The 15,073-nt window shown below is 40.7% G+C and overlaps 1 protein-coding gene across 2 annotated transcripts; it reads right to left on the bottom strand.

The window, feature by feature from the left end:
• Positions 1-3,129: 3,129 nt before the first annotated feature.
• si:ch211-13c6.2 (uncharacterized) lies at positions 3,130-14,922 on the bottom strand. 2 transcript variants are annotated; one of them, XM_024135537.2, is made up of 13 exons: positions 14,587-14,922; positions 14,389-14,457; positions 11,852-11,876; positions 7,722-7,808; positions 7,405-7,550; positions 7,139-7,258; positions 6,778-6,823; positions 5,376-6,603; positions 5,205-5,250; positions 4,601-4,678; positions 4,331-4,444; positions 3,922-4,162; positions 3,130-3,791 (listed from the first exon to the last, which is right to left on the bottom strand). In XM_024135537.2, exons 1-13 carry the CDS (start codon positions 14,644-14,646, stop codon positions 3,541-3,543), a joined length of 2,511 nt encoding a protein of 836 aa, XP_023991305.1. In that variant the 5' UTR covers positions 14,647-14,922; the 3' UTR covers positions 3,130-3,540. The 2 variants fall into 2 exon arrangements, with proteins under 2 accessions (XP_023991305.1, XP_070294233.1); XM_070438132.1 differs by lacking the exons at positions 7,722-7,808; positions 11,852-11,876 and having other exon boundaries at positions 14,587-14,921.
• Positions 14,923-15,073: the final 151 nt, after the last annotated feature.

The following is a 15,073-nucleotide window of genomic DNA, read 5'->3' on the forward strand; positions in this document are numbered from 1 at the left end:
CTTCTGTCCAAGGCAGAGGACTGTCTCGTTTTGTCTCTTAGTAGTAAATCCAGCTACTTGTAAAGAGATCAATAAGACCTTTCTTGACTTCATCTGGAAAAATAGTCTCACAAACTAAAAAAATCTGTCCTTTCTAACAAAAGCTGAAGGCGGTCTAGAAGTGTTGGATTTTGTTGACATAAATAACACTTTCAAGATAAACTGTCTGAAAAAATGTTTGCTCGATACTGACTCAATATGGTATTTCATTCCAAATAATGTGTTTAATAAATTGGGAGGTCTTCGATTTTTACTGAAATGTAATTATATTCCTGAAAGATTACCTGCTAAATTGGCTAGGTTTCACCAACAAGCTTTAATGGCCTGGAAAATATGTTTCCTGCACAATTTTTCCCCTCATAAAGCTCTTTTGTGGAATAATTCAGACATTACTGTAAGGAATAAGTCATTGTTCTACCCCAGCTGGCATGACAGGAATATTGACTTTGTTCTAGATATTTTCGACAACAAGGGTAATATTCTCACATATGAACAATTTATAACAATGAAAGAGTTTCCAATACCTTTCAGAGAGTTTATTTCTGTGATCAAAGCCGTTCCCAGTGGTCTAACTACACTTATGAAAAGTCATCTTAATTTTGGGAATGATMACAAAGTTKATCCAGAACTCARATTGGAAGGCGTGGGCTTACTTGAGAAATCTTGTTGKAATAAATATATAAGACAAATTCTTCATTCACAAAACCAACTTACACCAAGAGGAAAGTTTTTCTGGAACATGCTTATTCCTGACATTGTCTGGAAAAAATACATGGTTAAGGCCTTACAAATACTGTATACCAAACAAAGTTAAGGAAGTGCACTTCAAAATTTTACATAAGATATATCCATGTAATTCTATGATTTCCAAATTTGTGGCTATTGATGATATCTGTGTTTTCTGTGAAAAAGAAGGTGAGAATCTGTCTCACTTGTTCTTTGAATGTAAATTTGTGTCAGAATTTTGGGAAAAACTTGCAAAGTACTTATTTACCATTATGAACACTGCCTATAATTTTAACATAAAATATATAATATGTTACTATTGCAATGATAACAAAACCACTGAAATGATTGTTCATTTTTTTTATTCTTGTTGCCAAATACTTTATACACAAACAAAAATTCCAAAATTCTATACCAAAATTACCAATTTTTCTGATTGAATTTAATTATCTTATTAAAACACTAACCCTAGTGAATAACAACAAGAATAACACCTTCATGAATCATTATAATAAGATATTTTCAGAGTGAATATAATTGCACTTAAATTGTTTATTTTTTGTATTTTATTTTTATATTTTTTGTATGTTTGAGCATTGTTAATACATGTGTTTGGTTTGCTAGACATGTTTGATGTAGCAATGTAAGTTGATTTTTGTATTATGAATAAAATACATTTWWAAAAMARAWWWAAAAAAGAAAAGAAAAAAAGAGCCTCAAACTACAAAATGCTTCACATAATTATTTTACAAACCCAGGAAGTCAAAGGGTGTGCAATGGTGTGTGAATACTTTAGGGACCTGCTGGGTGCTGGCCATAAATCTATGGTGCTGTTCCACCCCCTTTCCATAAGAGATTCTCTGCATCAAACATGCAGAGAAACGTTTATCTGCCACGGAAAGAACAAGTAAAACAGCTTATTCTACCACATCACTTATAGAACAATAACCTACATTTGAAAACCAAATACTCTGTGTTCCCATTCTATCCCAATGTCCATATTTTTCTAATCCTTGTACGGAAAACTACACTGAACAAAAACATAAAACGCAACAATTTCAAAGCTTTTACTTAGTTATTGTTCATATAAGGAAATCGGTCAATTGAAATAAATAAATTGGGCCCAAATCTATAGATTTCACATGACTGGGAATACAGATATGATTCTGTTGGTCACAGAAATGCATCTGTTGGTCCTCATGCAGCACGACAGATCTCATTCACATAGAGTTGATCAGGCTGTTGATTCTGGCCTTGGAACGTTGTCCCACTTCTCTTCAATGGCTGTACAATGTTGCTGGATATTTGCAGGAACTGGAACATGCTGTCGTACACATTGATCCAGAGCATCCCAAACATGCTCAATGGGTGAAATGTCTGGTGAGTATGCAGGCCATGGAAGAACTGGCACATTTTCACCTTCCAGGGATTGTGTACAGATCCTTGAGACATGGGGCAATGCATTATCATGTGGAAACATGAGGTGATGGCAGTGGATGAATGGCACCACAATGGGCCACAGGATTTCGTCACTGTATCTCTATGTATTCAAATTGCCTTTGATAAAATACCATTGTGTTCATTGTCTGTAGCTTATGCCTGCCCATACCATAACCACACAGCCACCATGGGGCACTCTATTCACAACGTTGACATCAGCAAACCGATTGCCCACACAACGCCATACTCGCTGTCTGCCAAGTAGAGTTGAAACCGGTATTCATCTGTGAAGAGCACACTTCTCCAGTGTGCCAGTGGCCATCGAAGGTGAGCATTTGACCACTGAAGTTGGTTACATCGCCGAACTGCAGTCAGGTCAAAACCCTTGTGAGGACGATAAACACGCAGATGAGCTTCCCTGAGACAGTTTACGCAAAAATTATTTGGTTGTGCAAACCCAGTTTCATCAGCTATCCAGGTGGTTGATCTCAGACAATCACAACAGGTGAAGAAGCCGGATGTGGAGGTCCTGGACTGCCGTGGTTACACATGGTCTGTGGTTGTAGGGACGGTTGGATGTTCTGACAAATTCTCTAAAACGATGTTGGAGGCAGTGTCTGGTAGAGAAATTAACATTAAATTCTCCGGCAACAGCTCTGGTGGACATTCCTGCAATCAGCATGCCAATCGCATGCTCCCTCAAAACTTGAGATATCTGTGGCATTGTGTTGTGACAAAACTGTACATTTTAGTGACCTTTTGACCCCAGCACAAGGTGCACCTGTGTAATGATCATGCTGTTTGATCAGCTTCTTRATGTGCCACACCTGTCAGGTGGATAGATTATCTTGGAAAAGGAGAAATGCTCACYAACAGGGATGTAAAATTATTTGTGCACAAAATGAGAACCTTTTGGTGCGTATGGAACATTTCTAGGATATTTTATTTCAGCTCATAAAACATGGGACCAACACTTTACATGTTGCGTTTATATTTTTTTTAGTGTAATATTTCTTTAACAATCTTGTTTGAATCAGTACTCATTTGTGGTCACAAATGTTTTATTGTCAGTTACAATGCAGTGTTAAGTGAATAGAAGTTATTCAAAAGAAATTAATTTGTTTTCAACAACATGTCTACACCGTTCAAAGCAATTTTTTTATTACTAATGTCAAATAATTGCTACAAAACCTTTAACCCTTAAAACTAGCCATCAACATGAACAATTAAAGCAAATAAACGTGTAGAAACATTTCAAAAGCAAAATTCCAACAGAAATACATTTGAGCTCAGATCAATACAAATATTTTTGCACATGGTGGTTCTACTGTAAAATCACTTTTTCCTTGCCACAAGCTCCAGGAGAGTGGAGGTGATTTTGTCTAGGCTGGTGGACTGAGGGACACCCATCCTGTACCCCCGCTCCCAGTGTATTGGGGGTGTAGGATTGAATGGATTGTGAAGATCCCCTGCAGGTGGGTAATCATGAGGGTACATCGGCCCCTGACACCTCTCGTGGGGGTATGCCATTGGCTCCTCTGGACGAGCATGAGATTGTGGGTACATCTCAACATGCCCAAAGACCTCTGAAAGAAGGATGATGTAGATGTGGAATTATTAAAAAATTATAATAATAAAGTCCCACAAACAGATAAACAAAATGACTGTAATGAACTTCTGCAATTTTGTTGCGAGAAACATGCACACATAATTTACCTTCATATTGAGCTCTCCTCTCCATTCTCATGTCTGTGTCTCTGTAAGGGTCCTGTAGGGTCTCTGGATTGTAGCGCTCCTGTGAGCGTTCCTTTGAGTGTCTGGGAGGATGGCCTTCGTAATGTCTTTCCTCTTGCACTTCTCTGTAGTTTCCTTCATAGCCATCTCTGGGATATTCCAGGTGATCCTTGCTCATGTGATTATATTCTTTGGAAATTACTGTTGGATGTAGGCTTTCGTACTACAGTTGAAATGAGGGAAGGATCATCTTACTTACATAAACCAACTTTTTTAAAGTTTCAGAGAAGAGGAAATGTTTGCATTCTCACGTCAGCCTATATCCATTCATCGTCAACTGACATCCGTAAAGCAACGGCGCAACATGCTGCGCAACACAATGAATACCTACCGCAGGCATTACCGCTGTCTTCTCATATTTTTTGTCTTGGAACTCTTTCAGAAGGTTACACAGCTTGTCCTTCAGGAAGTTGGCCTCTTCCACATTCTCAACCTGTATGTTATTCTAGAGGGAAAGCAAGTACATTAAAGAACATGGTCAGTTAAATAATAAAGTTTCTCTTCCCAAAAGTCGTCAACTAAAGGCTATGGCTATGAGTTGTCTTTGTGCAAAAGGTATGGCATTTTGATTGGTGTTACTCCTCTTTTATTAGGATCTTACCAGTACATCCAAAACATTCCCAGTGTCTGGAGTTTCCTCTACCATCGGTCTGGATCCTGCTACTCCTTGATAAGCACCCTAAACAATTAGAATAAGGTACTCAATATCACAGTAAGACATTACATAGACCATTAACAAACTTTAGCAATTGTCAGTTGCGGCAGGTAGCCTAGTGGTTAAGAGCGTTGGGCCAGTAACAAAAGTTGCTGGTTCAAATCCCGAGCCGACTAGGCAAAATCTGTCGACGTGCCCTTGAGCAAGGCACTTAACCCCATTGCTCCTGTAGGTCACTCTGGATAAGAGTGTCTGCTGAATTACTAAAATGTAAAACATTTAAAAATGTCAGTTGCGCTTAGAAGAGGGCTCCCGAGTGGCGCAGCGGTCTAAGGCACTGCATCGGTGCTTGAAGCGTCCCTACCAACACCCTGGTTAGATTCCAGGCTGTATCACAACTGGCCGTGATTGGGAGTCCCATAGGGCGGCGCACAATTGGCCCAGTGTCGTCTGGGTTTGGCCGGTGTAGGCCGTCCTTGTAAAGAAGAATTTGTTCTTAACTGACTTGCCTAGTTAAATAAAGGTTTAATTAAAAACATTGTCTATATACCTGTGGCTTGGCAAAAGGTTCTGACCTTCTATTGTCATCAGCTTGCCTGGAGGGAAAAAGATTTTGTAAGAATCATTAGCGTAATAGTAACCAAAACACCTTTCACCTCAGGATGTAATGATGGAGAAGTTTAACACGTGGTGATATGTAAGTGTGAATAAGTACACTAACTTCAACACGCCCCGATCCTGTTCTGAGGCATCGGAGAACCTGCTCTTTCTCTTCCGTTTCCCGGGGCTCTTGTGGTCATCTGTGGCTCCTTCCAGGAAGCGCCGGAAAGGTTCGGGGATATCTGTTCTCACTCTGCCGCCCTCTGCTGACCTCTGAGGAGTCCCCCTCGTRCCTGGTGGTCCCATCCCTCGCTCTGTCTCTGGATGCTGCGGACCCCTCCCCTCCTGACGAATGGCCTTGACAAGGTCAAACAAATGCTCCCTGCTGCCTTGACCCCCTGTCTCCATTGGTTTCTCCATTTGATTTGGGAACCTCAAGTCTTCGTCAGCAGCTCCTTGCCCTTCTGGCCCCTTGGGGTAGCCACGGCCATTTGGATCCCTATCGAGAGATCGCATATGAGGGTTGCCTTCTGGATAGGCTGGCCCATGTTGWTCCTCAGGGTACGCCCTGCGTTGCGCCTCCTCAAGGTATCCGCTTCTACGGGGATCCTCGGAGTAAGGGTCTTCATGAACAGATGGTCCGTGGGCTGCCCTTCCATGGGCGTGTTCAAAGCAGAGAGGAGCTTTGTCAGGATAGGCACGTTCAGGAGGAAATTCCTGCGGATAGGCCGGAACATGAGGATAGCTCCTCCCATGTGGTGATTCATCTTCTCGAAAGGCCCGCTCCTTAGAAGCTTCAGCAGCATGAAATGTTCTACGGAGAACCTCATCAGAATAGAACTGTTTGAGAGGATCATTCGCCGGGTAGACACTCCTGCGTGGAGGTTCTTCATGGTATGCTTGGCGATGAGCGATTTCCTCTTGGTGGCCTGGCCTTCTAACACCCTCCAAGAACTCTCGTCTACGCATGTCCTCCAAATAATCCTGACCATGGATTTGTTCGTCAAGGTAGTGATCCCTTCTACGAAGATCATCCTCCATAAACTCCCGTCTACGAAGGTCATYTTCATGATAGCCTGCTCTACGAAGCTCGTCTTCCTCAAAACTACGCAGACTGGGGTCTCCTCCCCTCAGGTAGACCTCTCGCACTGCCCCAGACAATAAGTAAGGATCGTCTTCATGGAATGGAGGTCTATATAGATCATCTTCAGGACGGCCTCCTCTGTGGTGGTACTCCCCGTCCGGGAAATCCATCCTCCCTGGATGCAGGTTTCCTTCCCGCCTCATGTCTGATGGATGAGAAAGTGTTGGTTTTGGCTGATTCTTGGCCTCTCTTTCTTTCGGGGGAACTGAAAAAGGGAAAATAACATTGTCAACGTTTTCTGTTTGATATTGGACAAGTTGAGAATAAACACTATTAGTTCAATGACTCATGGTTGGCAAATGTTTAGTTTAGATTTTTTTTGTATTTATTTCTGATTTAACTAATAGACGTGTCAAAAAAAATTCTGAAAAGATCTTACCGCTAGAAATGTTCAATTTGTCCACCTTTCGTTTTTTCCTCAAGATCTAAAATAAAAACCAAAGATTAGGATTAGAAGATTTCAAATAGAACACAAATAACACTTGTATGTAGACTGGTATGTAGACCTACAGTGGCAGGTAGCCTAGTCGTTAAGATCGTTGGCCAGTAACCAAAAGGTTGCTGGTTCAAATCCCCGAGCTGACTAAGTAAAAACAATCTGTTGATGTTCACTTAACCCTAATTGCTCCTGTAARTCGCTCTGGATAAGATCGTCTGCAAAATGACTAAAATATAAATACAAACTCTTGTCAATAAGCAGGTACCTTACCAAGGGGAATCCTATAGTCATCATGACTTACCTTTGGACTTCCTTGACCATTCTGTCTTTCCACAATCTCCGCCATGGCTCGTAAAGCCTTCCCTGATTGATCCAGGACATTGGTACTGTCCCATGTCGCCAAGTCTTTCCTTTTCAAATCCTAGAAAAAGGAAAGTACATCAAGCATCACTATATTTAAGATCCTGACCATCATGATCCTTGCTTAGCTTTAATAAAACGTCCAGCAAGAAAGGGGATCATGCATGAGACGCATATCCAGGTTATGCCAGTAAATCACCTCCTTACCAGGTAATTCTGTCGATGTCTACGACCAATTAAATGATTGACCATGTTGGGTAAGGATGCCTCCAGATCGCATAATCTGCAGATGTATCTGGGGCCAGGCTGACGGTCATAGGAGACTGGCTCCACCTCCTCCAGAAGACTCAAACCTRACATGAAGAAATGAGACGCACAGGTCAGAAAGGGACACTTTAAACCGACAACTCTCTCTTAACCACTTTTGACCCAGTTCACTTCTACAAGTATATGCTCTTTGGGCACCAACTTGGAAGKTATAATTTTGTGTTGAATTAGACATGGTTTTAAAATACAGTAGTTACCGATGATTGGCTCATCAAGTTTCAGGTATTTGAGGTATTGTTTGATATCCGTGAAATTTGGTAACTCATGATCCCTGGTAGCCCGTCCTGTGAGACCCACAACATCAGAAGTTAGAGATCAATGCCACAATCAATGATATGGTCTTTAGATGACAAATAGTGCTTGAACAGACTACAGCTGTAAAAACTTAAATCTTAGCACTGGAAAAGTCAATAATTCACATACATACAGTGGGGTCCGGAATTATTGACACCCTTGATAAACCCTAGCAAAAATGACTCAAATAAATATACTGATCTATATTGTATGCAACAAAAAGGGAAATTATATTATGCTAATACAATYGCTCAGATAAAGATTACTTGAAATAATACAATCATTTTCTTTCAAAAGTAGGGGTCAAAATCGATATTTCTGTTTTCAATACTTTTTCTAAAATGTTTAATGAGTTGTAGAACACATTGGGAGGGATCTTAGACCATTCCTTTATACAGAATCCTTCCAGGTCCTTCATCTGCGTGTATGAACTGCTCTCTCTCCAGTTCAACCAACTGCATTCAAGTGCTTGTTTTCACRAATGGTTAAAATTCATGGATAACCTGGCCATCATCATCCATGCGTGATATACGTTACGGATACATACTGAGATGGATTGGTCTGCTGAAAGGAAATGGTTTGAGTCCTTCAGACATTCCCCTCAGACTGCGAGTCACTACCAAGAGACTGRCGTTTTCAAGTGTTTCTTGCGGCGTTCCTTCACCAAAATCAGCCATAGAAATCGCAATGACCCCACAGCGCAGAAATCCCATTTCTGACAACTGCAGCAAAACCCGAAGTAGCTGTGTGTCCAAGGGGAATGAACTGCAAGCCTAATAGAATTGAGTCTCTTCAAAGAGATTGAAGCATGCTTACCAGGGACAGGAATGCGCAATGTTCGTCTAATATCTCAGCCAATTTTATTTTTTGCACACTGACCCGTGAGAATAGCAGGCACAGCTCAACACATCCACTGTTAAGTCTTGCGTCTTACGGTCTGTGCAATGTAGAACTCTTGAAGTGTCCATTAGGACATTCGATCGCAGGAAAATAGAAGGCAGTCGAGGAATAGCGATGCAAATCACCATAGCGGTGACCATTCATGTGTACGGCCCCCTTGCTGTTAACTCTAGTTCATACGATATATACAGTTTAAGTTTTTTAACATTGTTCACAAATAAAAGGAAAATACTTCTGCGCCAAAGGCCAGCCGAAACAGTTGTAAGGTAAGGTAACATTCAAAGTGTGCATACCGATAGCTACAAGAGTGAGCACAATGCAAAGAGTCCCGTTTTTCTTTAGCAAGTGTGTGAAGGCTGTGGGACCACATGACTGCGGCCTCAGAAAAGGTGCTTTTCACTCGGAAACACATCACCCAAAGTGTGGATGTTTTCAGTCCTCAGTGCTCGGGGTGGGAGAATGGGACAACGCATAGAACTCGATTAGCCACTTGCACTAAGCAAGGGACTTTGCTAAATCACATGTCTGGTTAAGGGCTGTGTGATTGCTGGCAGGCCAGTTGTGGGCCAAAGCCTTYACTGCATTCGCACTTAGGAGTTCCCCATATAGAGAGGCCTTTAAAAAAAGTGATTGATTCCATTGCCAGGTCCTCCTCTTAAAAGCATAGAGAACAATGTCCTTTGGATGTTTATTTTCCTCTGTTCAGCTAGCATCTTCCAGTACATAGAGAACAGGAGAACCACATACTTACTTAGACTCAAATCCCAGTTCACAGATTTGGATCCAATTGATTGGTGTGAAATTTTATTCCACATACAGACACATTTACTTTAGTCTTAATGGTTTCAGGTGGTAGACTGCAGACATACTATGGTTTAATGACCTGTTGAAATCCACCGGTGAGCATGGACTTATTCCATTCTTATTTCAGCAAGAGCCAGCTAGATTGGTTTGACAAAAACAGCTATTTTTTGCAGTAACCAACAATAAAGTTCTGTTTCTCTCATACCAATAAGTGGACATCACACGAAATGGGAAGAGCATTTTGTACATAATCAGGTGCAGATATACAGTACTAGTCAAAAGTTGACACACCTACTCATTCAAGGGTTTTTTCCACTATTTTCTACATTGTAGAAAATAGTGAAGACATCAAAACTATGAAATAACATTTGGAATCATGTAGTAACCAAAGCATTTAAACAAATCTAAATAAATGTTATTTGAGATTCTTCGAGGTAGCCATCCTTTGATGACAGCTTTGCACACTCTTGGCATTCTCTCAACCAGCTTCACCTGGAATGCTTTTCCAACAATCTTGAAGGAGTTCACACATATGCTGAGCACTGTAGGCTGCTTTTCCTTCACTCTGCGGTCCGACTCATCCCAAACCATCTCAATTGGGTTGAGGTTGAGTGATTGTGGAGGCCAGGTTATCTGATGCAGCACTCCATCACTCTCCTTCTTGGTCAAATAGCCCTTACACAGCCTGGAGGTGTGTTGGGTCATTGTCCTGTTGAAAAACAAATGATAGTCCCACTAAGCGCAAACCACATGGGATGGCGTATCACTTCAGAATGCTGTGGTAGCCATGCTGGTTGAGTGTGCCTTGAATTTGAAATAAATCACAGACAGTGTCACCAGCAAAGCACCCCCACACCATCTCCATGCTTCACAGTGGGAACCACACATGCAGAGATCATCCGTTCACCTACTCTGCGTCTCAAAGACACAGCGGTTGGAACCAAAAAACKAATGTCCATTGCTTGTGTTTCTTGGCCCAAGCAAGTCTCTTCTTCTTATTGCTGTCCTTTAGTATTGGTTCCTTTGCAGCAATTCGACCATGAAGGCCTGATTCACGCAGTCTCCTCTGAACAGTTGATGTTGAGATGTGTTTCTTACTTACCAAACCTACCTTGTCACAACACAACTGATTGGCTCAAATGCATTGAAACAGGAAAAAAATTCCACAAATTACCAAGGCACACCTGTTAATTTTTGGGCCTAGTGGTTAGAGCGTTGGACTAGTAACCGAAAGGTTGCAAGATCGAATCCACGAGATGACAAGGTACAAAATCTGTTGTTCTGCCCCTGAACAAGGCAGTTAACTCACTGTTCCTAGGCTGTCATTGAAAAATAAGAATTTGTTCTTCACTGACTTGCCTAGTTAAATAAAGGTAAAATACATTTWAAAAAATTGAAATGCATACCAGTTGACTACCTCATGAAGCTGGTTGAGTGTGTGCAAAGGCCATCAAGGCTATTTGAAGAATCTCAAATATAAAATACATTTTGATTTGGTTAACACTTTTTTGGTTACTCCATGATTTCATAGTTGATGTCTTCGCTATTATTTGATCATGTAAAAATAAAACCTGCAAAGAGTAGGTGTGTCCACACTTTTCACTGGTACTGTATGTTCACAGAAACTGCTACCATGTGAAGCTATGGTACTGCTCTCTCTCTCTCTGAAGGTAGAGTCAATAATGCAAAGCAAACAGCAATATAGGACTGATTTCCCCAACAACTAAAAGCATGGTTAGTGCTATCCAGGATTCTTGGAACATCCCTACCCTAGAGCTGGGACGATAAACCCGAAAATGATCGACATCGATCACTTATCGCAAGCATTTTGCTGACATCGTTCATTACGATAAGTAGCTTATACAAGAGAAATGTGAAGTTTGAAAAGAAAGTTTGCTAATATGTGCGATTGTTAATGGGACAATTGATGGCTGCAGCCATCAAACTAGTAGTAGTTTATAGGATAATAAATAAACTGGTGGACATTAATGTTACATTTATTGTTCCATTTATATGAGCAGATACTCTGAGCACATGGTCTTGCATCACACATCTGATCTGAGGTGCTGCATGGTGCTCATCGTGGCAGCTTCATATCGCAGTCTCAGTTTAATCGAATTTTACTCAACAAAAATGACTATGTACCAACCCTTCCATACAACCTCTCTGCAACGTGCACTAACGCTATTGGCACAGAGCGTAGTGAGCCTGTTTGAAACTCTGAACTTCCTTAACCTCTGCCAGAAGGAAGGGGCAGCAACAAGACACTTACAGAGGTCCAAGCTCATCATCGACAATCAGTGAGTGAAGGGAAGATGAAATTACTTACCAGTAGAAACCAGGTGGTCCTCTTTCTGTCAGGAATGAAGGGAGACGCAACCGAGAAAAACAGGTTCAGTTAAGTCAATCAGCAATGGATCAGCAGGTAACTGGTTGGTGTAACCAGAAACCTTGCTATCAGAACTACAGATAAAGATGGGGTTAGGACCCGGGACGGAATCACATGCACACCATACACATATAATAGGAAGCCACACCTAAAGCTCGAGGTGCAMTGATGGGCCATTTGGGAGTGATACTATACATCTCAATCTTGACTCTGACCTGGACCTTACCTGCCCCTCTTAATTTAGTACCTATACTTCCGTTGTTTGGGTTTGACACAAACTTAGCAACTGGGTGTCTTCATTTGATTTGAAAGCTTAAAAATATTGAGTACATTATTGGAATTTGTCCGTTTGCTCTGTCCATCCTCTTATGATCACTGTAATGCAAAATTGTGGTTTGAAAACTATGAAATATCCCCAAGAGGCATACAACGACTGAAGGCGGAATGTGGTTACTATAATTTCTAGCGTCAGAAAAATTCCAGTGGAAGACACTCAGCATGCTTCAGAGGTGAATAAGATCCATGATACTGTGGTGACAAAGTCCTGTAGGTAAGTTAAGAGCGAATCATGAATTTGTACACTAAACCAGAACGTGCAGATCTGGTGTATATAAAAAAAGAATGAACAATATTCCAATTGAGACTAGTGAATAGCGTTGTACAGAGTTCACTTGTCTCACTTAACAGGAGGCAACGGTACTTCTTAGAAAAAAATCTTGAAATAACCAGTTATAACGGACATTTTTGTTTTCGATATTAATCACGAAGAGACCCAAGCAGGAAGACAAGACATAGGTGTCCCTTCTCGAGATGATCTGCTTTTGAGGGCAAAAAGATCCGTCTTTGGAGCAGCAGTGAAGTTGAAGCGGAAAGTCAAGTTGTTCCATTAGAATGAAACATGGGGATTGAAGAACCAAACCTAGCATGACGACAAAAGTAGTCTCAACTTTGCATGGGAAAAGGGATTCATTTGATCCTTTAAAGACAAGCCTAGACATAGTCCTCTGTAGCTCAATTGGTAGAGCCTGGCGCTTGCGATGCCAGGATAGAGGGTTCGGTACCTGGGACCACCCATACGTAAAAAATGTATGCAAGCATGACTACGTTGCTTGCGTCTGCCAAATGACATATAACATTAGACCATTTTTCCTTCTGCCAAATGACATTATAACATTAGACCATTTTTCCTTCTGCCAAATGACATATTATAATATTAGACCATTTTCCCTTCTTCCAACTCTCTCTACAGTCCAATATTCCCACAAGTTGTCATGCCGATTCAAACCCAGCGATATCCATCAGTATTTTACAGCACCTAGACAGGGGACATCTCCAAGCGTCATGTATACGGCACAGGGTAAAAATGGAAATCGGTAAGTTCCAAAGTCAACACCTTTCCAAGAAGAATATGACCACCATTTTGCCTCYCGTGGTTTCTGTTCAACCATGACGCAACATAAAAAAGTATATTGTTGGCACACTCCCATCTTAAGGTTGTTACTGGGAGCAAGAGGAATCAAGAGATAGCAGAATTCAACTGAAACAGTTCCAGTGTGCACATATTTGTTACACATCAAGGGGTTTTAGATACTTCCTGGCGATTTGTTCGATCATTCTTGTTTGCGTGGTGCCATTTTCATCAAGAATATTCACTAAAACAAGAGTTTTATGGAAAATACTGKACCATAAATCAGGTGCACCAGAAGGTGGTGGTACACCAAAGGTGAAAGCAAAGATGAACTTTATTTAAGTCCATACCTTGCTGGTTATTTGTACAAGCAGTATGAAGCCATCTGGAAAGAGGAAAAATACCATACRAGAACACAAGTGAACAATAGCTGCTTTCTGGAAGCTCTTGAACACAAAACACAGTACCTTAATTCTGGAAAGAAGAGGTTAATAACAGAGGACTGTAATTCCACGGTAAAGGAATCATGCTGAGACTTATTTTTCAATTGTATACCAAACAAATACCATTGATTTCTATGGTTTGTTAAACTTCGAACTCTATGGATGCACAAGGACTACTTAATAATTTCCACAGAAAATTTGACAAAAACATTTACAGGAAGAACTGTGCGGATAACAGAATATAACTGAGGGAGATTTACCGTAACCCGGCACAAAAAAATTATCCAGTATTTTGTTTTACTGTGTAAATTGTTCAAGTAGTCAGTATGCATAGAGTTGTATGGTTTGTTAAACTTTGAAATCAATGGTTGTGTTGGCATACATTTTTAAAGTGAAAAAATAAATAATCACAAGTCTGTAATTCCATCACCATGGAATTGCCCCATTCAGCACATCCTCCTGCTTGAAATTGATAACTATTTTTAAACTTACCGTTGTGATTGATTTTGTGAACAGGAATTTTACTCATGATTTGTCTTGACCTTATTACTCTAGTAGTTATAAGATGGTAACAGATCGTTGTGACTTGAGTTGTTAAAATATTTGACTGCAACTTTGCTTCTTACCCTCATGTGTAGTACTGTAGTCCGGTGGATCTTATACAGGGTTTCACCCCTTATGGATCTGGTACAGATCTGAAAAATAGAAGATTCTTCATGATGTGGTGGTGGGGGGGGAAAGGCTAGCCTAGTAACGTCGTTAGCTTATTACAAACATAATTTTGTTTAGCTTATTGTGCCTAGGCTACATTCAACGTTACTTACATCACAATCAATGTAGTCCTCGACATTAGAATCCTCGTATGTCGTTTCTAAACCTTCCATTGTTGCCCCGGAAATTTGAAATGTAGCCACTTACCTAGCWAGCTGAACCGAGCTAAAGATACCCTGTAGCTAATGGATAAACCACTCTGTTGTTAGTAAACGAACGTTAGCTGATGGGTGACTAACCAGCTAATGCTAATTTGGCGAAAACAAGGTTAAAAGACAACCGTATTTCACACAGTATAAACAAGACCGTTTTTGCAAACTAGCAGTATTCTTCGATCAAATAAAAAGCGAAAAATGGCTTGCTGGCTTTTAGAAACCCACTTCCTGTTTAATCTGGTTGACCAACATAATTCCCCATGTTGCTGATCTAAATGCTATACCGCCACCTGCTGGACTGGTGCTCATATCGCTTAACAATGTGACATTGACAGTACTGTATTTTTAGAGGTCATGTGTCACTGTAAGTACACGTGCACATTTT

This window comes from Salvelinus sp. IW2-2015, unplaced genomic scaffold (genome assembly GCF_002910315.2).
Source record: "Salvelinus sp. IW2-2015 unplaced genomic scaffold, ASM291031v2 Un_scaffold495, whole genome shotgun sequence".
Classification (NCBI taxonomy): domain Eukaryota; kingdom Metazoa; phylum Chordata; class Actinopteri; order Salmoniformes; family Salmonidae; genus Salvelinus; species Salvelinus sp. IW2-2015.